At 42.3% G+C, this 24,233-nt stretch overlaps 1 protein-coding gene across 8 annotated transcripts in view; it reads right to left on the reverse strand.

The window, feature by feature from the left end:
- The window catches only part of LRMDA (leucine rich melanocyte differentiation associated), a 1,313,836-nt gene that overhangs the window by 1,197,514 nt on the left and 92,089 nt on the right, over positions 1 to 24,233 (reverse strand). For 2 of the 8 annotated variants that reach the window (XM_049855454.1, XM_049855447.1), the window contains exon 1: positions 1,344 to 1,880. The exons of 2 other annotated variants lie outside the window; for them this stretch is intronic. Coding sequence is in view for 4 of the 6 variants with exons in the window: in XM_049855444.1 (XP_049711401.1) it covers positions 1,344 to 1,418; positions 1,741 to 1,769 (104 nt within the window). In the remaining 2 variants the exon portion in view is untranslated. Of the gene's footprint in view, positions 1 to 1,343; positions 24,228 to 24,233 lie in introns of those variants that run through there. 4 more of the 8 variants (XM_049855444.1, XM_049855443.1, XM_049855445.1 and 1 more) reach the window with 4 other exon arrangements.

A 24,233-nucleotide genomic window follows, 5' to 3' on the forward strand; every position in this document is an offset into this window, starting at 1 on the left:
GATATCAAGCCACATGAAGATTGCGCAGAATCAGAAGCTCAGAAGAGAAAAGAACCTTCCTCCAAAGCCGGCAGAGACAGAAAGCCTTCCCAGAGAGCCATATTCAAACTTCTAGCCTCCTAAACTGTGAGAAAATAAATCCCTGTTGGTTAAAGCCATCTACTTGTGATACTTCTGTTATAGCAGTACTAGATAACTAAGACGTGTGTAGGTGTGACTTTATTTGGTTGGCACTTGGTGGAATCGTTCAACCCCAAAAGTTATTTCCTTCAGTTCTAGAAAATTGTCTTGAAATGATTCACTATCTTTTCTCTTCCTTTGTATCTGGAACTCCAATTACGTGAATGTTGGAGCTCATGAACTGTTCCTTTTTCTTGTATTTTCATCTCTTTGCTTTTTTTTTTAACTCTACTTTCTAGAAAAATTATCTTTGCAGATTTTAAATTTCTGCTTCATGTTTTTAATCTTCAAGAGCTCTTTATTTATCCTCTGCATATTCTGTTTTTATGATATCCTGTTCTTTTTAGGAAACCCTGGTGGCATAGTGGTTAAGTGCTACAGCTGCTACCCAAAGAGGATGGCAGTTCGAATCCACCAGGTTCTCCTTGGAAACCCTATGTGGCAGTTCTCCCCGTACTATAGGGTCGCTATGAGTCGGAACAGACTCGACAGCAGTGGGTTTGGTTTTGGGTTGGTTCTTGTTTTGGGATTGTAATATATACTCCTCTCTAAGTATATTAATAATAGTTTTTTGTTTTGTTTTGTTTTTGATGTTTTCATCTCCCAGAAACATCCCTGATTCCTCCAACTTTCTTTCTTTCTTGTTTGTTCTGATCTCTATCTTCATTGTTAGAGGTTTTTCACAGAAGTGAGGGAATCCTTAAATTTCTGCCCATATTTAAGAATAAAACACGTTGTCGTCAAGTCGATGTCAACTCATAGTGACCCTACAGGACAGAGTAGAACTGACCCACAGAGTTTCCAAGGAGCACCTGGTGGATTCGAACTGCCAACCTTCTGGTTAGCAGCCATAGCTCCTAACCATTATGCCACCAAATAGATGATGAAATATTGACTGAAATCTCTGAAAATTAGAGGGACTTGTCATCTGAAGCTTTACTATAGGATGATCTGGCCAGGCTATTTAGTTGAAGAACTTCCAGAAGAAATATTTTCAGCTGTCTTCTTGGGCTGGTCAGTGTCTTCCTAACCTCTGCTTTGGAGGTAAAAGTCTGGCTGCCATAGTCCTATAAGCCAAGCAGGGGAAGAGCACTGGGTGGAGAAGAAGACTGTTTCATAATGAAGGTTAAATTAATCCCCTACTGTTCGTAGTAAACTCTCACCTTGAACAGTGCTTGGGGTTTCCAAGTAAAGAGATCCTCTGGCTTACCCTTTCCACAGAAGAAACCGCCAGGCTTCTGCCAAAGTGAGAGAAGAACAATGATCAGGCTACATGAAGTAGGAGAGGGCATCTCAGGTCTTACAATTTCCTGAGGCACTTATGCCACCAACTCTCAGGCTTTGGGGAAAGTATGCAGTGTAAATCAGATTGGCTCTCAGCTTTTGTTCCTGCTGGCTTAGAGTTCAATTTTCCTCATCTACTTTCCAGCTTGCAAAAGGCTATTGCTCACATCAAAATATGTTCAACATCATTACTCATTAGGGAAATGCAAATCACAAATCAAAACCACAATGAGATACCACTCCATACCCACCAAAAAAAACCAAACCAAACCAAACCTGTTGCCATCAAGTTGATTCTGACTCATAGTGACCCTACAGGACTGAGAGTTTCCGAGGAGCGCCTGGTGGATTTGAACTGGTGACCTTTTGGTTAGCAGCCATAGCTCTTAACCACTGCACAACACCCACTAGGATAGCTATAATCAAAAAATACATAATAATAAAAGTAAATTTTGGCAACGATGTAGAGAAAGTACAAGCCTCATACACTATTGGGGGGAATGAAGAAAACAGTTTACAGGTTCCTCAATCAGTTAAACATATGAACCAGCAACTCTACTCCTAGGTCCATACCTGATAGAAAACAGGTGTTCAAGCAAAAATTTGTGCAAAATGTTCATAGCAGCATTAGTAATAATAGCTAAAAAGTAGAAACAACAAAAATATCTGTAAACTGGGAAGGTCAGCTCAACTGGACTGGACCAAAAGCAAAGAAGTTTCCGGGATAAAATGAATGCTTTGAAGGTCAGCGGAGCAAGGGCAGAGGTTTGGGGACTATGACTTAAGGGGACTTCTAAGTCAATTGGCATAATAAACTCTATTATGAAAACATTCTGCATCCCACTTTGAAATGTGGCATCTGGGGTCTTAAATGCTAACAAGCGGCCATCTAAGATGCATCAATTGGTCTCAACCCACCTGGATCAAAGAAGAATGAAGAATACCAAGGTCACACGATAACTATGAGCCCGAGACAGAAAGGGCCACATGAACTAGAGACTTACATCATCCTGAGACCAGAAGAACTAGATGGTGCCCGGCCACAACCAATGACTGCCCTGACAGGGAACACAACAGAGAACTCCTGAGGGAGCAGGAGAACAGTGGGATGCAGACCCCAAATTCTCGTAAAAAGACCAGACTTAATGGTCTGACTGAGACTAGAAGAATCCCGGGGGTCATGGTCCCCAAACCTTCTGTTGGCCCAGGACAGGGACCATTCCTGAAGACTACTCATCAGACATGGAAGGGACTGGACGATGGGCTGGAGAGAGATGCTGATGAAGAGGGAGCTACTTGTATCAGGTGGACATTTGAGACTGTCTTGGCATCTCCTGTCTGGAGGGGAGATGGGAGGGTAGAGAGGGTTAGAAACTGGCAAAACGGTCACAAAAGGAGAGACTGGAAGAAGGGAGCGGGCTGACTCATTAGGGGAAGAGTAAATGGGAGTATGTAGTAAGGTGTATATAAGCTTATATGTGACAGACTGACTTGATTTGTAAACTTTCACTTAAAGCACAATAAAAATTACTTTAAAAAATCCGTAAATTAATGGATGGATAGGCAAAATGTGCTATATTCATAAAAAAACAAAAAAATCAAACCTGTTGCCACTGAGTCGATTCCAATTCATAGCAGCCCTGTAGGACAAACTAGAACTGCCCCACAGAGTTTCCAAGGATATAAGTCTTTACAGAAGCAAACTGCCAAATCTTTCTCCCAAGGACCAGCTTGTGGGTTCAAACCACCAACCTTTCAGTTTACAGCTGAGTGCTTAACCACTGTGCCACCAGGAATGTGCCATACAATGGAATATTATTCAGCCAGACAAAGGATTGAAGCACTGATACAAGCTAAAACATAGATAAACCCTGAAGACATTATTCTTAGTAAAAGAAGTCAGACACAAAAGGCTACGTATTGTATGACTCCATTTATATGAAATAATCTAGAGTAGGCAAATTCATACTGACAAAAGGCAGAACAGTAGTTTCCTGGGGCTAAAAAGAGGGGAAAATGGGAAGTGACTACTTAATGGATATAGGGTTTCCTTTTGGGGTGATGAAAATATATTCTGGAACTGTTGGAAGAGCGAAGCACTGCCCAGTCCTGTGCCATCCTCACAATCATTATGCTTGAGCCCACTGTTGCAGGCACTGGGTCAATCCATCTCACTTAAGGTCTTCCTCTTTTTCACTGATCCTCTATTTTTTTGACTGCTGCTTTCATGGCCATTGATTGTGGATCCAAGTAAAATGAAATCCTTGGCAACTTCAATCTTTTCTCCATTTATCATGATGTTGTTTATTGGTCCAGTTTTGAGGATTTTTGTTTTCTTTATGTTGAGGTGAAATCCACACTGAAGGCTGTGGTCTTTGATCTTCATCAGTAAGAGCTTCAAGTCCTCTTCACTTTCGGCAGGTAAGGCTGTGTCATCTGCATATCCCAGGTTGTTAATGAGTATTCTACCAACCTTGGTGCCACGTTCTTCTACATGTAATCCAGTTTCTCAGATTATTTGCTCAGCATACAGGCTGAGTTAGTATGCTGAAAGAATAAAACCCTGACGAACACTTTTCTTGACTTTAAACCACCCAGTATCCCCTTGGTGTGTTCAAATGACTGCCTCTAGATCTATGTACAGGTTCCTCATGAGCATAATTAGGTGCTCTGGAATTCCCGTTCTTCACAATGTTATCCATAATTTCTTAATGATTCACACAGCCAAATGCCTTTGCATAGTCAATAAAACTCAGGTAAACACCTTTCTGGTATTCTATGCTTTCAGCCAGGATCCATCTAACATCAGCAATAATATCCCTCATTCCACGTCCTCCTCTGAATTCAGCTTGAATTTTTGGCAGTTCCTGTCGATGCACTGTTGCAACTGCTTTTGAATCATATTTAGCAAAATTTTACTTGCATGTGATATTAATGATATTGTTCAATAATTTCCACATTTGGTTGGATCACCTTTCTTGGGACTAGGCATAAATATGGATCTCTTCCAGCCAGTTGGCCATGTAGCTGTCCTCCAAATTTCTTGGCATATTCGAGTGAGCACTTCCAGTGCTGCATCTGTTTGCTAAAACATCTCAATTGGAATTCTGTCACTTCCTGGAGTCTTGTTTTTCACCAGTGCCTCCAATACAGCTTAGACCTTTTCATTCAGTACCATCCGTTCCTGATCATATGCTACCTCCTGAAATAGTTGAACGTTGACCAATTCTTTTTGGTACAGTGACTGTGTATTTGTTTCATCTTGTTTCCTTTAATATCTTCCTTGTAGAATCCTGCAATATTGCAACTCGAGGCTTGAATTTTTCTTCAGTTCTTTCAGCTTGAGAAATGCCAGGTGTGTTCTTCCCTTTGGGTTTCTCAACTCCAGGTCTTCACACACGTCTTCTGCTGTTGCCCTTTGAAATCTGTTCGGCTCTTTTACTTCACTATTTCTTCCATTTGCTTTAGCTACTCGACATTCAAAAGCAAGTTTTAGAGTCTCTTCTGACATTCATTTTAGTGTTTTCTTTCTTTACTCTCTTTTGATGACCTTTGCTTCCTTCATGTATGATGTCCTTGATGGCATTCCATAGCTCATCTGGTCTTCAGTCATTAGTGTTAGACTAATGTGTCAAATTTGTTCTTGAGATAGTCTCTAAATTCAGAGGGGATATACTCAGGGTCATTCTTTGGCTCTCATGGACTTGTTCTAATTTTCTTCAGCTTCGATTTGAACTTGCATATAAGCAATTGATGGTCTGTTCTGCAGTCAGCCCCTGGCGTCATTCTGACTGATGATTTGAGTTTTTCCATTGTTTCTTTCTACAGATGCAGTCTATTCAATTCCTGTGTATTTCATCCGGGGAGGCCCACATGTATAGTCACCATTTATGTTGTTGAAAAAAGGTATTTGCAATGAAGCAGTCATTGGTCTTGCAAAATTTTATCATGGGATCTCTCATTGTTTCTATCACCAAGGCCATATTTTCCAACTACTGATTCTCTTCCTTGTTTCCAACTTTTTCATTCCAATCACCAGTAATTATCAACGCATCCTGATTGCTCGTCTCTTGAGTGCCTTCCAACCTGAGGGACTCATCTTCCAGCACTATATCAGACAATGTTCTACTGCTATTTGTAAGGTTTTCACTGGCTAATTCTTTTCAGAAGTAGACCGCCAGGTTCTTCTTCCTAGTCTATCTTAGTCTGGAAGCTCAGCTGAAATCTGTTCATCATGAGTGACCCTGCTGGTATTCGACTATCAGTGGCATAGCTTCCAGCATTACAGCAACATGCAAGCCCCCACAGCAGGACAAACTGACAGATATATGGGGGATTCTGGAACCAGATACAGGTAATGGTTGTACAACATTGTGAATGTACTAAAGGTCACTGAATTACATACTTTAAAATGGTTACAATGGTCATTTTATGTTACATATATTTTATCATAATTTTTAAAAATCTGGTGCTGTTGCCTCCACTCTTGTAATTGCCACGCTGTAAGTTTATACCTTTTTTAATTTCTTTGCTGTCCCTTTTATGGGGTTTTAGGAAAGAGCAAAAAGATTCATATGTTCCATCTACCATCCTCACTCAGAAGTCTACCCATACATTGTTTAAAATATGAATCAACAAGTATTTGCCAAGAATGACGGAAAAATACAATGTATTATAAGGCTAGATCCTATCCTCCAGGAGCTTACAATCAAACTGGCATAAAGAAAACATAATCAAAGAAAGCCATACTGTGAAGTAAATTATTAGGGCCAGAATGGTTTAGAAAGTAAGTGTCATGGAGTTCAAAAGAGAAGGCTGTAGCTGTGGATACTATGAAAGGCATTGCAATGAACAATGAATTGGAGCTGGGCAAGAAACAGCCTAAAAGAGAAGATTATTCTAGTGAGTTAGATCCAGAATGACATAAACACAGTGTATTTAGGGTATGGTAAGGAGACCAACCAGGCCAGTTTGTAATGAGTTATACTATAGAAAGAAAAAATGGTCTGGGGTCAGATTGTGAAGTACCCATTTGCTCTTTTCTCAAGGAACAGAAAAAAAAAAAAAAAAAATGCTTCCAGATACAATTAACCCAATCCCAGCCTTACAAAGTCGGACGCAATTGTTTGTATTAGCCAACCTATTCTGAACCCTCCACGCTGAATTTAATCTTGAGCATTTTAATTTTATGCTCTAGAAGAAGATAAATGGCCCAGATCATCAAAAACTGCATACTCCAATCTGTTGCAGAATTTTAGAACACTTGGCATGACAGGCCAGAGCCCACATACCTGCCCAAATATCCATACAAAAGGCACTCACAAACCACACTCACTTCTCAGTCCATCATTCTGACTCAGCCCTGGAGGTGGGAACAAATCACAACTGCTGAATGAAGGCCTAAAAGGCACTCTCCTTCCCAAGTAAACGGGAATATAGAGAATTCCCATTTAATTGGGAAGGAGAGAGAATGTGAATGCTGAAATGCCATGGAAGTTTGTCAATGGCTGTGAGGAACGGTAAAATCATAACCCAAACACCTGTATCCAGTCTTGGACTTTCCAGTTTCATGAGTCAATAAAATCTCTAGCTATTGCAAATTTAAGTTGGGTTTCTGTCATTCGTACCTAAATGTGTCCTGATTAATACATATCCCTACTAAGCCCCAGAACCTCTAGGCTCAATCATATTACAGTTAAAACCTCCTTAGAACTCGTGCCCTTTATATCAGCTAGGCTCTAACCTCCTCGGATGTCTCTGTATTCCCTGCCTTAGCTTCCTAGGGTTCACGTAACAAAATACCACAAAGTAGGTGGCTTTAAAGAGCAGAAATTTATCATATAACAATACTAGAGACTGTTGTTGTTAGGTGCCATGGAGTCAGTTCTGACTCAGCGATCCTATGTACAACAGAACAAAACATTGTCTGGTCCTGTGCTATCCTCACAATCACTGTTATGCTTGAGTCCATTTGTCATGGACTGAATTATGTCCCCCCAAAATTTGTATATCAACCTCATTAGGCCGTGATTCCCAGTATTCTGTGGTTGTCCTCCATTTTGTCATCGTAATTTTATGTTAAGGTGGGATTATAATACTACCCTTACTCAGGTCACCTCCCTGATCCAACGTAAAGGGAGTTTCCCTGATATGTGGCCTGCACCACCTTTATCTTTCAAGAGATAAAAGGAACAGGAAGCAAGCAGGGACTTGGAGACCTCACACCACCAAGGAAGCAGCACCAGGAGCAGAGCGCATCCTTTGGACACAGGGTTCCTGCACCTGAGAAGTTTCTCGACCAGGGGAAGATTGAGGACACGGACCTTCCTTCAGAGTCGAAAGAGAGAGAAAGCCTTCCTCTGGGGCTCACGCCCTGAATTTGGACTTGTAACCTATGAGACTGTGAGAAAATAAATTTCTCTTTGTTAAAGCCATCCACTTGTGGTATTTCTGTTATGGCAGCACTAGATGACTAAGACACCATTGTTACAGCCACTGTGCCAATCCGTCTCCTTGAGGCTCTTCCTCTTTTTCACTGACCTTCTACTTTACCAAGCATGAAGTCCTTCTCCAGAAACTGATTCGTCCTGATAACATGTTCAAAGTATGTGAGACGAAGTCTCGCCATCCTTGCTTTTAACAAGCATGCTGGCTGTACTTCTTCCGAGACGGATTTGTTCATTCTTCTGGCAGCCCATGGTATATTCAATATTCTTTGCCAACACCACACTCCAAAGGCATCAATTCTTATTCATTGCGCATCTTTCACATGCATATGAGGCAACTGAAAATACCACGGCTTGCATCAGGTGCACCTTAGTCCTCAAAGTAACATTTTTGCTTTTTTAACATCTTAAGATCTTCTGCAACAGATTTGCACAATGCAACACATCCTTTGATTTTTCGACTGCTGCTTCCACGGGCGCTGATTGTAGATCTGAGTAAAATCAAATCCTTGGCAACTTCGATCTTTTCTCCATTTATCATGATGTTGTTTATTGGTCCAGTCTTGAGGATTTTTGTTTTCTGTTGAGGTTAACTCCAACAAAGGTTATAGTCTTTTACCTTCATCAGCAAGTGCTTCATGTTCTCTTCACTTTCAGCAAGCAAGATTGTGTCATCTGCATTTTCTAGCCTGTTAACGAGTCTTCCTCCAATCCTGATGCCCTGTTCTTACTCATGTAGTCCAGCTTCTCGGATTATTTGCTCAGCATACAGACTGAATAAGAATGGTGAAAGAATACAACGCTGACAAACACCTTTCTTGACTCTAGACCACGCAGTGTCCACTTGTTCTGTTTGAACGACTGCCTCTTGGTCTAAGCACTGGTTCCTCATGAGCATAATTAAGTGTTCTGGAATTCCCATTCTTTACAATGTTATCCATAATTTCTTAATGACCCACACATCAAATGCCTTTGCATAGTCAATAAAACACTGGTATTCTCTGCTTTCAACCAGTATCCATCTGACATCAGCAATGATATCCTTCATTCTACATCCTCTTCTGAATTCAGCTTGAATTTCTGGCAGTTCCCTGTCCATATATTGCTGCAACTGCTTTTGAATGATCTTTAGCAAAATTTTACTTGTGTGCTATGTTAATGATATTGTTTGATAATTTCCACATTTGGCTGGATCACCTTTCTTGGGAATAGGCATAAATATGGATCTTTTCCAGTCAGCTGGCCAGGTAGCAGCCTTCCAAATTTCTTGGCATAGATAAGTGCTTCGAGCATTGACCCGTTTGTTGAGACATCTCAATTGGTATTCCATCAATTCCTGGAGCCTTGTTTTTCACCAGTGCCTTCAGTGCAGCTTGGACTTCTTCCTCCAGGACCATTGGTTCTTGATCATATGCTACCTCATGAAATGGTTGAAAGTTGACCAATACACTGACTCTGTGTATCCCTTCCATCTTCTTTTGATGCTTCCTGCATCATTTCATATTTCCCCGTATAATCCTTCACTATTGCAACTGGAGGCTTGAATTTTTTTCTTCAGTTTTTTCAGCTTGAGTGTCCTTCCCCTTTTGGTTTTTCAACTCCAGGTCTTTGCACATGTCATTATAATACTTTATCTTCTTGAGCTACCCTTTGAAATCTCCTGTTCAGCTCTTTTACTTCCTTATTTCTTCCAGTCACTTTAGATACTCGACATTCAAGATTCAAGAGGAAGTATCAGAGTCTCTTCTGACATCTATTATGGTCTTTTCTTTCTTTCCTCTTTTTTGACTGACCTCTTGTTTTCTACATGTATGATGTCCTTTATGTCATTCCACAACTTGTCTGGTCTTCAGTCATTAGTGTTCAATGTGTCAAATCTATTCTTGAGATGGTCTCTAAATTCAAGTGGAATATACTCAAGGTCATACTTTGGTCCTCATGGACTTGTTCTAATTTTCTTCAGCTTCAACTTGAACTTGCATTATGAGCAATTGGTGGTCTTTTCCACAGTCAGGCCTGGCCATGGTCTGATTGATGATATTGAGCTTTTCCATCGTCTCTTTCCAAAGATGTAGTCCATTTGATTCCTGTGTATTCCATCTGGCAAGGTCCACGTACATAGTCACCATTTATATTGTTGAAAAAAGGTATTTGCAATGAAGAAGTCATCGGTCCTGCAAAATTCTATCATGCGGTCCCCAGAGTCATTTCGATCACCAAGGCCATATTTTCCAACTTCTGATCCTACTTCCTTGTTTCCAACTTTCACATTCCAATAGCCAGTAAGTATCAATGCATCCTGATTGCATGTTTGGTCAGTTTCAGACTGCAGAAGTTGGTAAAAATCTTCAATTTCTTCGTCTTTGGCCTTAGTGGCTGGTGTGTATATTTGAATAATAGCCGTACTAACTCATCTTCCTTGTAGGCGTATGGACATTATCCTACGACTGACAGTGTTGTACTTCAGGATAGATCTTGAAATGTTCTTTCTGACGATGAATGCAACACCATTCCTATTCAAGTTGTCATTCCCGGCATAGTAGACTATATGATTGTCTGATTCGGAATGGCCAATACCAGTCCATTTCAGCTCACAAATAATGCCTAGAATATCGATGTTTATGAGTTCCATTTCATTTTTTACAATTTCCAATTTTCCTAGATTCATACTTCATACATTCCAGGTTCCGATTATTAATGTATGTTTGCAGCTGTTTCCTCTCATTTTGAGTCATGCTACATCAGCAAATGAAGGTCCCGAAAGCTTGACTCCATCCACATCATTAAGGTCGACTCTAGTTTGAGGAGGCAGCTCTCCCCAGTAGTATTTTGAGTGCCTTCCAACTGAGGGGCTCAATTTCCAGCACTGTATTAGATAATCTTCCCCTGCTATTCATAAGGTTTTCACTGGCCAATTTTTTCAGAAGTAGACTACCAGGTCCTTCTTCCTAGTGTGTCTTAGTCTGGAAGTTCAGCTGAAACCTGTCCGCCAAGAGTGACCCTGCTGGTATTTGAAAAATCGGTGGCACACCACTGTATGACAAAATGATAGGCACATGGTGGACTAGAGGCTAGAAATCTGAATTCAGGGCATCAACAGGATATATCCTCTCTGTTCATTCTTAGGAAAGATCTTTGTTTGTCTCTTCCGTTTCTGGTAGCTCAGGGAAGTTCTTGGCATCCCTTGGCTTGTAGATACATCTTCACATGGTGTCTTCCCCCCATGTGTCTCTGTCTCTGGGTCTGTTCTTTTTTTAAGACACCACTCAGAAGGGATTAGGATCCACCCTAATCAAGTATGACCTCCTTAACTGATACCTCCATTAAAAAAAAAAAATTTCCAAACAAGGTCACATTCACAAATACAGGGGGGTCAGGGATTACAACTTCAACATATCTTTTGGGAAGACACAATATAATCTATAACACACACCACTTATCAATTTGCACATCTCAAGTACTTAAATGATGGATGGATGGCTAGATGGACAGATACGGATGGAACAAAATTAAAGAAAAAAGATCAAAAAGAAAAAATACTAAAATTTCTACCCAATTTCTTGTTTATTCATCACCTTACCTCCAACTCCAAGCTCTCTATTCTGAATCACTTGGAACAGGATTTCCAATAGTTATTCATCTGATGGCTACAGAGGCCATAATGAAACTATAACTTTATGAGACAGAAGCCATCCACACAGAGCGTTCCATTAGAGCAATCTACACCAGCTTCCCATTTCCTACCCCAGTGACCTTCAGGGAGGGAACAAAGAAGAAAGGGTGCCTAACGTCTTCAGAGCCCCTGTATGCCAGGCACTGTACGAGGTGTTTTGTAGATGTTCTCTCACATAGTCACCACCGGAGTCCAGAATTAGAGGTTACCGATCCTCATATAGGTGAGGAACCCAAGACAAAGAAGTTGAGAGTATTGCCCAGTGGCATACAACTAAACAGAGGAAAAGGATAGATTCAAACCTGAGTATCTGTCTCCACAACCCCTTGCACCCCAAGGTCAGTTATTTACATGGATAAATGCCTACATGATGTGAGCTGAGGGCCCCAAAAAAGACCAAGCTCTCCAAAAATGTCTCTATTCCCTTGAGGCTAGAAATTCTTCCATTATAAATTCATTCTTTGACTTGCTATGTCTCAGACTCCTCCTCTGTAATCTATTTAATAGCAATTTACATTTGTACTAATACTTCATTAGTCACAAATCACTTTCTCATAAACTCTTCTGTTTGATCTGCACATGTGCATTCTTTTGTTTGATCTGCACAGCAACCCTTTGAACCTGCTATGTTATTCCCATACTGCAGATGAGAAAACCAAGTCTCAGGGAGGTAAAGAGACCTCTCTGAAGCCAAGTTGATTACTAGCATCCTCCGTCTTCCAACTCCACATCTTCAGATGCTTCTTTCATATGCAAATTACCAAGTGGGGTGAGTGCTACCATTTTATCAGACACTAAGGGGAAAGGTGTCTCAGGAAGGAGAAGATAGGAAAAGGGATGCTAGAAAGAAGAGAGGTAGAGGACCCAGAGTGAGAAGACCAAAGGCTCTCTCTGCCCATCAGACAATCTATCCTGAGCTTGCACTGGACTAAGATGCCCGGTGTTATTACTAGAGTGACCACACATCCCAGCCTGGGGCAGTCTCGGGTTATACCTGTTTTGCTAGCATAATTATTAATAGCTCCCTCTTTCATTCTCAAAACTACCCCAGTTTGGACGATAAATTATATGGTCACCTCAGTTATTACCCACCACAGGTAGAGATTGAGGGGAGGTCCCCATAAACCAGTCCCTGCAGAGGTCCCGGCTATGTGTGTTTCAAGCGAATGCAATTGAGTCCTCTTGCTTCCCATTTCAGAGGAGATAAAAAACCGCATTACAGCAGTTCATGCAGAGGCCCCTGGGCAGCAGAACTGGGCACCCACCGTACAAGCTCTCTCTCCTTTGGTAATTACTGGTTGCTCAGCAAGCCTAGCACCAACATCTGCATAAGCCACCATGTAATTATGGGGAGGCTTGAAACAAGGACACCCTCAATTGTGACACAACCTTTTCCAAGAGGGCACGTGTGCACACACGCTCACACGCCTATTCTCACAGGCTCTTCATCAGGGAGTAAGAGCTTGTATGTGGACAGTACTTTACAGTTTATGAAGCTCTTTTCCCCACATTAGTCAGTCTATTTCCTTTCCGATACTTCATGAGAAAAGAGGGCTAGTGCTATAAAAGCTCCAATTTACAAGCAAGGAGACTAAGGCTGAAAGAGCAGAAATGATGGCTCAAGGTACTGGGCAGAAGCAAAGCTGGGACCAGAATGCAAGTCCTTTGATTTCCGTTCATACATCCTCTCCACCAACCACATATACCCATGCCCAGGGACACTCTTGGACTATGCTCAACTCAGACCCTGCCTGCCTGACCAGCTTCTGCTGTGGGAAGAAAGAAGAGGGAAATCCTCCAGCCTCTGCCCTGGACCATGTTTGCAGGGCCTGAGGGCGCGAGCTCCAGCTGCCTCACCTGTGTCCTCTTTGCCCCAGGTGCTTCAGCCTTGTCTCCACCCTCCCACAGCCCCCCTTCCTTATTTTAGTTTCATTTCAATTCAGTTAGTTTTAGTAAATGACTCCTCTATGTCCAAGGTAACAGAAGGTTTCGCCCCTGTCCCTGTGGTGCTAACAATCCAGCGATGTCAGAAAAAGAGCAAGGGCTTGGGAGTCAGGAGCCACCCATGGCCTGGGTGACTCAGAAGATTTGTTTTACCTCTTTGTGTTCCATTTCCTTCGCTTTAAAATGAGAAGGTCTGACCAAATTATAGGTTGCAATCTGGTGGCCAAGAGGCTGAACCCACCTCCCCAGATGTCCTGAATTGACCTACAACAGCATTTTTACAGCATTTTTTAAAACCCTCTACACCATCCCCACCATTCCTAATTATCTCACACTAAGCTGCTGCACTCTTTCATGTGTTCTGCATGGAGGCTTTTGAATTTGCAGGCCCCAAAACAGATGATCTCTCAGTAGGCACCCCCACCCCGCCCAGTCCAGCACTGTATTTTGGAGGCGGCTCTGGTTCTGAAGCCAGACTGCAACTTCCTAGCTGTGTGACCTCAAATGAGTTATGAACTCTGCCTCAATTTCCCCATCTGCTAAATGAGAACAATCATAGTACCTACTTCACAGGATTGTGATGAGGACTAAACAAGTTAATACACGTAGCGGATATAACAGTGCCTGTCTCAGAGCAGACGCTATATACTTGTTAGCAATTACTTTTCACTACTACCACCTCCATCACCAGGTAAGAGAATTAAGATGACTATGCAACATATATGAGACAACCAAGTGACTAGATAAAATTATTGCTTAAAAGGGACTTTCTCCTCCTCTACTGCAAGGGGATATATGAATCAGATCTTCACCTCCTATCTTCAGTACTGACAGTGATCTTTCCTTTACTTTGCTTTGCTTTTTTAATTGAGGCAAAATTCACACACCAGAATTAAGCATTTTAAAGTCTACAGTAAGTAGCATTTACTACATTCACAATGTCGCGTAGCCATCACCCCTATCTAGTTCCAAAACATTTTCATCGCCCCACAATGAAACGCTGTTCCTATTAAGCAGTTATACTCTCCATTCCCCAAGCCCCCAGCTCCTGGCAACCACTGCTCTGCTTTCTGTCTCCGTGCATTCACCTCTTCTGGATATTTAATATAAATGGAATCATACAATCTGTGACCTTCTGTGTCTGGTGTCTTTAACTTACGATAATCTTTTCAAGGTCCATCCACGTTGTGGTACGTATCAGTACTGCATTCTCTTTACAGCTGAATAATATGTCACTGCAAGGTACACCACGTTTTGTTTATTCATTCATCAAATGATAAGACTTCCTTCACTTTTCTGTTATCCAGAATAGAAATTCTACAGTGTTGTCTCAGAGAGGTCCGGTCACCCTCACTAGAACCACACCCAGACACAGCCACTCTGACCCTCATACACATCTTGAACAGACCCTAGAAGGACCGTCTGCTGCAGCCCCTCCAGGTGAGGACACTGTCTTTCCCACACCAAAGACAGGGAAACATGTGACATTTTGAAGGTTGTTGTTAAATTTTATTTTTTAGGAGAAAAATAGTAAGAGTAAGTGGTAGAATCTTTTCTTGGGAGCCAAGAAGGAAGAAGGGGAAAAAAAAAAAAAAAAAAACAGGTAAAACAGGATCGCCTTTGAATCAGTTGTACCACAGACAGGAGTGAAGCTATGTTGTATAGCTCATGTTCTAGAGAACAAAGTACACCAAAAAACAGGAATAACCACTCTTTTATGATGACAAAATGAGGGTGATTCCAGAAGTTCAGGAAAATGTCCACTTCTACCACTTGAAGCCTTCTTGCCCATGTGGTAGGCAGAATGATGACCACCCCCACGAAGATGTCCACATCCTAATCCCCGGAACCTGTAAATATGTTACCTTACATGGCCAGGAGCCCTGGTGGTGCAGTGGTTAAGAGCTCAGGCTGCTAACCAAAAGGTCAGTAGTTCAAATCCACCAGCTGCTCCTTGGAAGCCCTATGGGACACTTCTGCTCTGTCCTATAGAGTCGCTATGAGTTGGAACTGACTCAATAGCAATGGGTTGCGTACAGGCCAAAAGGGAATTTGCTGGTATGATTAAATTAAGGATCTTGAGATGGGGAGAATACCCTGGATTATCCAGGTGGGTCCAGTGTAATCATAAGGGTCCTTAACAGGGAGAGGAGGAAGCAGAAGGGTCAGAGTCAGAGGAGATGTGAAGTCAGAAGCAGAGACTGAAGTGATACAGAGCCATGAGTTAAGGAATGTGGGCGGCCTCTAGAAGCTGGAAAAGGCAAGGAATGGATTCTCCTCTCGAGCCTCCAGAAAGGACACAGCCGTGCCAACACCTTGATTTTAGCCCAGTGAGACTCATTTCAAACTTCTGACCTCCAGAACTGCAATAAATGTGTGTTGTTTTAAGACACTAAGTTTGTGGTATAGTCTATTCCCGTTATTCCTGGTAGTTATGTTCTATAAAGTCACGGAGAACACTGAATTCACAAATACTGAACCATTGCTCCTGGTGTAAATACAGGGCTCGGTTCCTGTGAGAATCTAATGTCACAACATTTTCATCAATTCATCAATTCTAACTTTGTTTTCTATGCGTGTTTTACTTTAAAGGCACCTTATTTAATACACATTGTTGATTTATTAACGCTGAACTCATGCCAACAGCACTATAACTCATGCCTGAATAAAGCTTATCTAACATACACATTTCCTCTGTAAGCACATCACAGACTTCTTACCCTAAGGAATACTAGACAGCACTTCAGCACTATGCTTGGGGTCATCTTAAACAGCGATAACCAGCAAAAAAACACAAAAATGCAACAACAACAAAAAAAAAACCCACAGCACTAAATAGATCATAAAAAGGACACTTTTTACAGAATGAGAACTGAAATAAGAATGCAGAGTGTCGCCTTGTTCAGCCTCAACTGGGAATGTGCATGTCAGTCGACTAAAATTTTTCACTGCCCTGCGCATGACCACTAATAACAGAAAAAGTGCTGTGAGTATTGATTCGGGGATTACACACAAACTTTAGCAAGTAGGCAAATTCACAAACATGAAATCTGTGAAAAATGAGGATCAACCATAATTTGTTACGGCACCAATGGGAAGCTAATACACACATATAAAATACCCAGTGTTCCCAGCCAGTCTCCAACATGTAGAAAGGCACTCTGAGAATCAGAATGCTCTCCACAAGGATGTTACGTGTGTCTTCATGACAAAGTGTGGTGTCAGTGAAAGTAAGAGAGAAAGTCAACACACACACAAGAGGGACAGAAAGGCAGAAACAGACAGAAATAGAGAACACAAGGGAACCTGGGATAAGAAGCAAAAATCAACACTGAAGTTTGTTAATGCTCAAAGGGAAAACCCTTAATGTTCACAAATTTTTCACATGTGCCATAAAGCATTTCACAACACCTTCAAGTCAGATGGGCCTGGCGAAAGGTTTTAACAAGCAACTACCCCATGTGGTAAGGCTCAGAAAATGAACTTTCAATTCTCTTAATTTTCCAGTTAAATAAATCTGATTCTCTCTGCTGGGAGGGGATTAAACTCCCCCAAACCAAGAAAACCCCTTTTCCCACATAACAACTGATACGGTGAAGATAAAGCTTGGCTATGTAATGGCCTCATTACTCTTGCTGCAAACCATCTGTCAAATTTTGTTTAACAAGTAAGGTAAATTCAAGAGAAATAAATAACGGTTTTCTGCAAACCCTCACGTCCACACAGGTATACTTTAAATGAGCTACGCTTGACATAAAGCACACACACACACTTACTTTCTCAATTTCCTGGCAGTGGGCTCTTGCTGAAATACACAACCATCAAGCACAGAGGGAGAGATGCAAATCACTCCTTCTCTTCCTCCTTGTCCTCCTTCCTCCCTCCCCCTTCCCATTTTCTTCCTCTGGTAACTCAGACCCAAACCAGTCCTGCTCCTACCCAGCTGCCAGTTCCCAAGAACCCTCACAACTCGCTCCCAGTCCTCCTAAAACAAACAGCACATAAATCAGAACAAAAACTCACTCAATTTCAAACCAGACCCTTCCTACATTAACGGTGCCTTTGTTGTCAATAAACCTATATTTGACTTCTCCTATTTTATGTGCATTTTATTTATAAATTACTAATGCTTTTCCTGGAGCAAAATGGTCAAAGTAATAGTCTACGCTGAACCATACTCTGTCAGCTAAAGAAAAAAACATACAGTTCAAATTGAACCAAGGAGAGAGAACTCTCAGCTGTGAATATACAACCATTTCCCAATTCCGCTTGATCACCAGTACCTACACTTTCAATTCCCCCTACCAGGGGGAAGCCGGTATGACGTGGACTTTTATTCCACAGTCAGACAGACAGAAAGTGGAAGTCGTAGCTCTGAGGAGCCATTCCACTCCACCTCTGCCTAGTTTTTAAAAATCAACAGTATTGATGCATTTGTCCAAACTGGTACAAAGTGAAGGCGGTGGATGTGTTGTCTCTGTTGCTGCTGCTTCAGGCCAAGTGAGAACCTACCACGAACCAGGTGCGTGACAGACCCTCCAGCCCCTTAGGAATGTGACGAGCTTCCAGACTTCAGAGTAAGCTAGGATACAGGGCTTGCTGGAGGAAATGCGAAGGTTGAGCTGTTTGCAGAGGGAAGCAGAGGAGGAAGAGGCCAGGGTTTAACATGACGTTCCAGTTCTGTCTTTGCCTAGAATCCAGAAAACCCAGCTCTCTCCCACGGGGAACTCATGATTTAGTTGGTTTGAAAGTTTACACCCACCACACACCCACTGAAGACCAGTCGATTCCAACTCACAGAGACCCTATAGGATAGAACAGAACAGCCCCACAGGGTTTCCTAGGCTGAAATCTTTATAGGAGCAGACTGCCACATCTTTCTCCCACAGAGCAGCTGGTGGGTTCGAACCGCCGACCTTTTGGTTAAGAGCCAAACACCTAACCACTGCGCCACCAGTGCTCCTTTGAAAGGGTAAGTGCCTTAGATTAAGGGAAGGGAGGAAAAGGATGACAATCCAAATACCTTGACCTATCCAGCTTACAGGAAACTTTCTCCCTCTGGCCCATGGTTCACGCAGTTCAAAACATAGGTTATTTTTGCAAAACTTGGGAGACAGCAGGAACTGTTACGTGAACGTGTAACATCTGTCAGCTTGGGATGGGCAGGACAGCATTGAAATGCCAAGGCCTTCCCCAAGCTAGCCCATCGGCCATCAGTATTTGCAAACAAACACATGTGGTCCCACCTGCCAAATATCCCAGGGTGATGGCAGGTCATATGTGGTATTTGGAAAGCACCTGAGAGATTGTCTTGTCTAATCCTTTACTTAATCACTAAGAAAATAGCAGCTTACAGTCTCACAATAAGTTTTGTGGTACAGTTGCTACCAGCATCCTGGTCTCCCCACTCCTCCTGTTTTATTTTTACCCATAAAGGGTGAATCTCCTCCAGAAGTCAACAGAGTAGGTGCCAGTATGGACACAGTGGGGGTACAGGGAAAGAGGGGCCTCTGCTACAGGCTCACCTGCCTTGTTTTTCCTCCAGGAGTCCAGCTAGGGAATTAGCAGCAATGGTCTGAACTGGTACAGAGACCAGTGGCCTGGACTTTCAAGGATGTGTGTGTCTATTTCAGAGGGAGATGGTCTACTCTTCTGCTTCAGGAGCCAGGCTAGCCCTACTCATCCCAGGGTTGCTCAACTCCCACTGACTCCCTCTCCCTCTATGGCCCATGTCCCCTCCCCTTCTAGCCCTGCCACCAGATCAGCTGCCTCCGTCCTGTAGGAGCTGTCAGGCAGCATCATCCATTCAATTGGCCCAAGAGAGCAAACCCAGGTTTATACCTTAGGACCATTTTATGGGCACAGAGGCTTTCAGCTGGAAGCTGGATTTCACTATCCAAATCTCAAATCACCTTTCAGAATTCAGCTCAAATCCCACCTCTTCCTCCAAGAAGCCTTCTCTGATACTCAAGTGTTCAGACATCTTGGATCATCCTGCTCTCCTGGTGCTCTTCAGTTAATGGTAACAGCTAATATGGCGGGAACAAGTTTTGCTCCAAAACTCCAGGGTATAAGATACGGGGTCCCTTCTCAGGGACCCACTGGCATCCACACTTTTCTCCCTTCACCTCTCTCTCCTTCCCTGAGCCTAGGAAATCTTTACCATGCAGCATGCAGCATCAGCCCTGTTCTTATACATCGCCATGCATTCTTCCAAACCTTTTTTCTTTTACTTGGACCTAAACTTTCAAAATTCAAAAGCCAGGATCTGACTCTCCTCTTCCTCCGTTTTCGGCCAAGTCATCACTCATGGAAGAAAGTAAGTGTCATATACCCTAGCTGACTGAGAGGGAAGAAGGGCAAGGGGTCCAAGGAAAGGTAGGTTGAAGAAAAATCTAAAGACAAAAATAGCTCAGTGGAGATCTCAAAATAAATATCTTGCCACACAAACATTTACTGAGTGCCTCTTTTGAACTCAGGACAATCCTATCTCCATGCGACAGAGGAGAACACAGACTCCAGTGGTGGAGGACTTACCCAGAGTCACACGATCAGTAAGCCACACAGGCAGTCTACTCTCATTATTCTATCCACCCTCTGCCCCAAACAAGCTGGACAGGCCTCAAAGCTGAGGCAGTGGGCTGGTTCATGGCCAGGGTGGGAGAGCAGAGTGGTTAAATGTAAGGGGTCAAAACCACCAGATAAATGGATAAAGTGTGATATATCCGTCCATACAATGGATTATTCATCCACAAAGAGAAATGACGTTCTGATACGTGCTACAATATGGATAAACCTCAAAAGCATGCTAAGTGATAGAAGCCAGACACAAAAGGTCACATATTGCAGGATTCCACTTATATGAGATATCCAAAACATGGAAATCCATAAAGACAGAATGCAGACTGGTGATTGCCAGGGGCTGGGAGGAGGGAGAAATGGAGAAAACCAGTCTAATGTATATGGAGTTTTATTTTGGGAAGATGAAAATGCTTTGAAACTGGATAGAGGTGGTCATTGTACAACACTGTGAATGTACTAAATGCCACTGAATTGTTCACTTAGAAATGGTTAATTTTATGTTATATGACTTTTACCTCAATAAACTAAAAAAAAAAAAAAAAAAGCATGAGGGGCCACGATTGAATCCCACCACATATAGTTGGACAAGTTACCTGACCTTATCCGCAACATGTTACAGTACCTGTACCTACTCACCTCAATGGACTGACAGAGGATTCAATAAATTAATACACGTAAAAGTGCTTATAACTATGCCTGGATCAGAGTGGACCCTTAATTAACATGAACCATCATCATCGTCATCATCATATCATCATTTCTCCAGCTAGGGCTGGGCACACAGCCCACTGCAGTCAACACACCAGACAGGAACGGATTAATGGGGATTCCCTCTGAGACACGACATGCACATCTGCACAGGGTCCATGACAAGGCGGCTCAGCCCCTCGTCTCTTTCCATCTTCAACAAGCCAGACACACGCTCAGACTCCACATTATCCCTACCCAACTTCCAACTCACGCAGCCATCCTTCACTCCTTCCCCGCACCACGTATCCTTTAAGAACAGTACAGTGACTCACTTCTGAGGGATTTCAGACCTGTGTTGCATCCCTGATTAGACTACAAACCCCGTGAAGATGAGGAGGGAATCAAGACTGTACATACAATTCCCCAGTTACCTAAAATTGAAGATGAAACGCATGGGCTATCTTTTTGGCTAATTTCCTGTCACTCATTCATTCGTTTCATTGTTAAAAGCTGTAAATTTGAGACTGTATCAATGCTATTGGTTCTCTCGATTTTTTATGAGTTCAAACACTTTTGTTTCTACCTCACAGTATGTACACCTAATCATGCTACAAAACACAGATTTGCTTTAGATTAAAGTGGCTACAATACTAATATAAGGTGACAGGTAAAATAAAACACGTTTAAGCTTTTTTAAGGTGCCAGCCTCTTCCTAATATTCCCTTTGGTTTATGGAAAAATGACACATTCTCTTTGGCCAGGTGAACCACGGGAGACAGGAATGAAAGTTCCAGTTTGGAGAGTGGGGAAATGGAGGGTCGAGGCCGACACATTCAGTACTGGGAGAAAGTGAGAAAAGACAAGGCCCCAAATGGTTTTAGGAAGCTGTTCACAGTACACAGCCCAATCCTCCCTCAGTTCTCTTCACACACACACACACACATAAAAGCATAGGCTGCTACGGTCAAAATGACAATGAAAGTTAATGCAACTCTCTTATTTTACAGATAGAGAAAACGGGGACAGAAAATAATGCTGTAGAAAGGATAAAAAACCAGTTGCCATTGAGTCAATTCTGACTCATGGCAACCCAATATATTTCAGAGTGGAACTGCACTCCATAGGGTTTTCACGGCTGTGAAACCTTTTGGAAGCAGGCTGCCAGGCCTTTCTTCTGAGGTGCCTCTGGATGGGTTCACACAGCCAACCCTTCAGTGAGTAGTTGAGTGCTTAACTATTTGTGCCACCCAGGTAGAAAGGATAGATGACTTCAAATAAGGACATATGGATGCTAGTTCCAGTCCTGCCACCAATCAAGACACATCACTTCTCGGGGTTCGGTCTCATCTATAAAATGAGACCTGGGAGAATACACAGCAAATCACAGATATCTGAGACACCCTTCTGGCACTAACATTTTGTGACCCTCAGACATCCACAGTTGTACAGTATAGTGTTCTTTCTAGACACAACCTTAAAAGTGGAACACTAAATATTATGATATCATGTACCTGTTGCGCAGCTTTGCAAAAACACACATCTGTGTGTTAGCACAAATCCAGGGGAGAATTTAAACTCAAAGGAAGAATTTTGACTTTAATATTCCCTTTGTTTTTTCTCCTTCCTCCTGGTAAAAATGCTTGAGTGTTTGAAATACACACAAACACAGTATGACCTCTCAAGCCATTTTGTTTTCTGTTCCCAGTTAGCATTGCACCAACGAGTGGGGATGTGAGCCAGCAACGGTGGCCCATGAGGGCCAATACGGAGGAGCCAAGCACTCCCACTGTCACCACCCTAAAACACCTGGTCGAGTCTGATTAATGAGATGAGGACCAGATGCTAAAAATGTCTGCTAAATTAAAGGAAAAAAGAAACAAAGAGAAAAGGAAAGGAAACCAGAAGCCTGCCTTTAATACAGCACACTTTGTTATCTGTAATGTCTTTCAACCACAGATAACAGAATCAACCACATGGAATCTAAGATGCATGCCAGGTGAAAAAACATCATAAAGACATAATAAAAAGTTCCACCAGCGCCAATAAATTGCTGGAGGACTGTTACAAGGGTAGAACCATAAATTCTCAATGTTTCCCAAATTAGAGGGTACCAACACGTATGCAAATATATTTGTGTGGGTAACTGAGGGCTAAAAATCTTACATTAAACACAGCTACCTCCTTCAAACGCTGTTAGGGGAGCCTCCAACAGGCATACACACACAGCACACAGTGTAGGAATTCAATTTGGAAACCATCATCTGAAGCACAGAGGAGAACAGGAAAGTCATATTGCTATAATGCTTAGATTATCAATCATCTTGACAGTTTATTGGCTTTATCACCACACATACCATTAAAATGATGTCTGGCCTAGACTGTCAGGAGCAAACATTAAACAGACCAGGATTAAAAAGCAGATCCCAAACAGCACTCCAGTCAAGTTTCCCTTCCACTCTGAAATTAGTTAGAGCTGACTAAAAAACTGGCGCTAGACTTTGAAGAAATATACAGCCCAAAAGGCTGCGAGTCAACTCAGACCTGACGAGCTGATAGGTAATGTCATGTTACGGCAAATCTGACTCTCCTGCGGTTGATTTATCACGTACTCTGTGCAACAGAATGCTTGCTAATGGTGGAAGGGAGAAGGAGGGGGAGAAAACACCGCCATTATTTGCCTCTTCTTGCAACCAAGGGCTCGCATCAAAAGGGCCCAGCCAGCTCCCTGAAGTGGGGTAGGAATGCTAATAAATTCACACGACTGAGCAAACATATTAACATTACCCCCACACAGGTTATTAAAGTAATTTTACAGATTTAGAAGAACCGAATAAGCTGTGGAAGAGGCATTCATAATTCAAGAGCTCCAGACAGCTCAAGAGTTACAAGCCCTATACGTTTTTAAAATGCTTCTGCATGTGTCGCTTTGGCAAGGAAATCTCAACACAATTAAAACTATACTAGCACATCAATAGGGCTCAACTGAGAGCTGTGGACCTGCCTTTTACTAGGCCGGGGCTTTACAGATGCCTCAGGAAGAAAGGGGGAATGGGAAATTCACTGCTAATTAAAGGGAACCTTCTGCGCCTAAGGAAAAATGGTGGCATTTCTAAAATACATACATAAGGAACATGTTTTCAAACCTCTGCCAAGGGTTTGGCATTTTCACAGTCCCTAGAACTGTTCTGTGTTTGTTTGGCAGTTACAGAGCCATTCAGTTTGTGATTAATAGTTTGCTTTCCAGTACAAACAAGTCATTAAGTAGGGTGGGGAGGGGTGGGGTACAGAGAGAACTGACAGGGTAGAAACTGGCCCTGAAACAATGCAAGTAAGAAATGCATACCACGCTTTTCAGCCTCTTCACTCTCTTGATTGTTTACCCAAGTAGGATCCCATGCTGTCCCTTCTGGGTGACTTCAACATGACCCCTTAGA

This window comes from Elephas maximus, chromosome 16, assembly GCF_024166365.1.
Source record: "Elephas maximus indicus isolate mEleMax1 chromosome 16, mEleMax1 primary haplotype, whole genome shotgun sequence".
Taxonomy (NCBI): Eukaryota; Metazoa; Chordata; class Mammalia; order Proboscidea; family Elephantidae; genus Elephas; species Elephas maximus.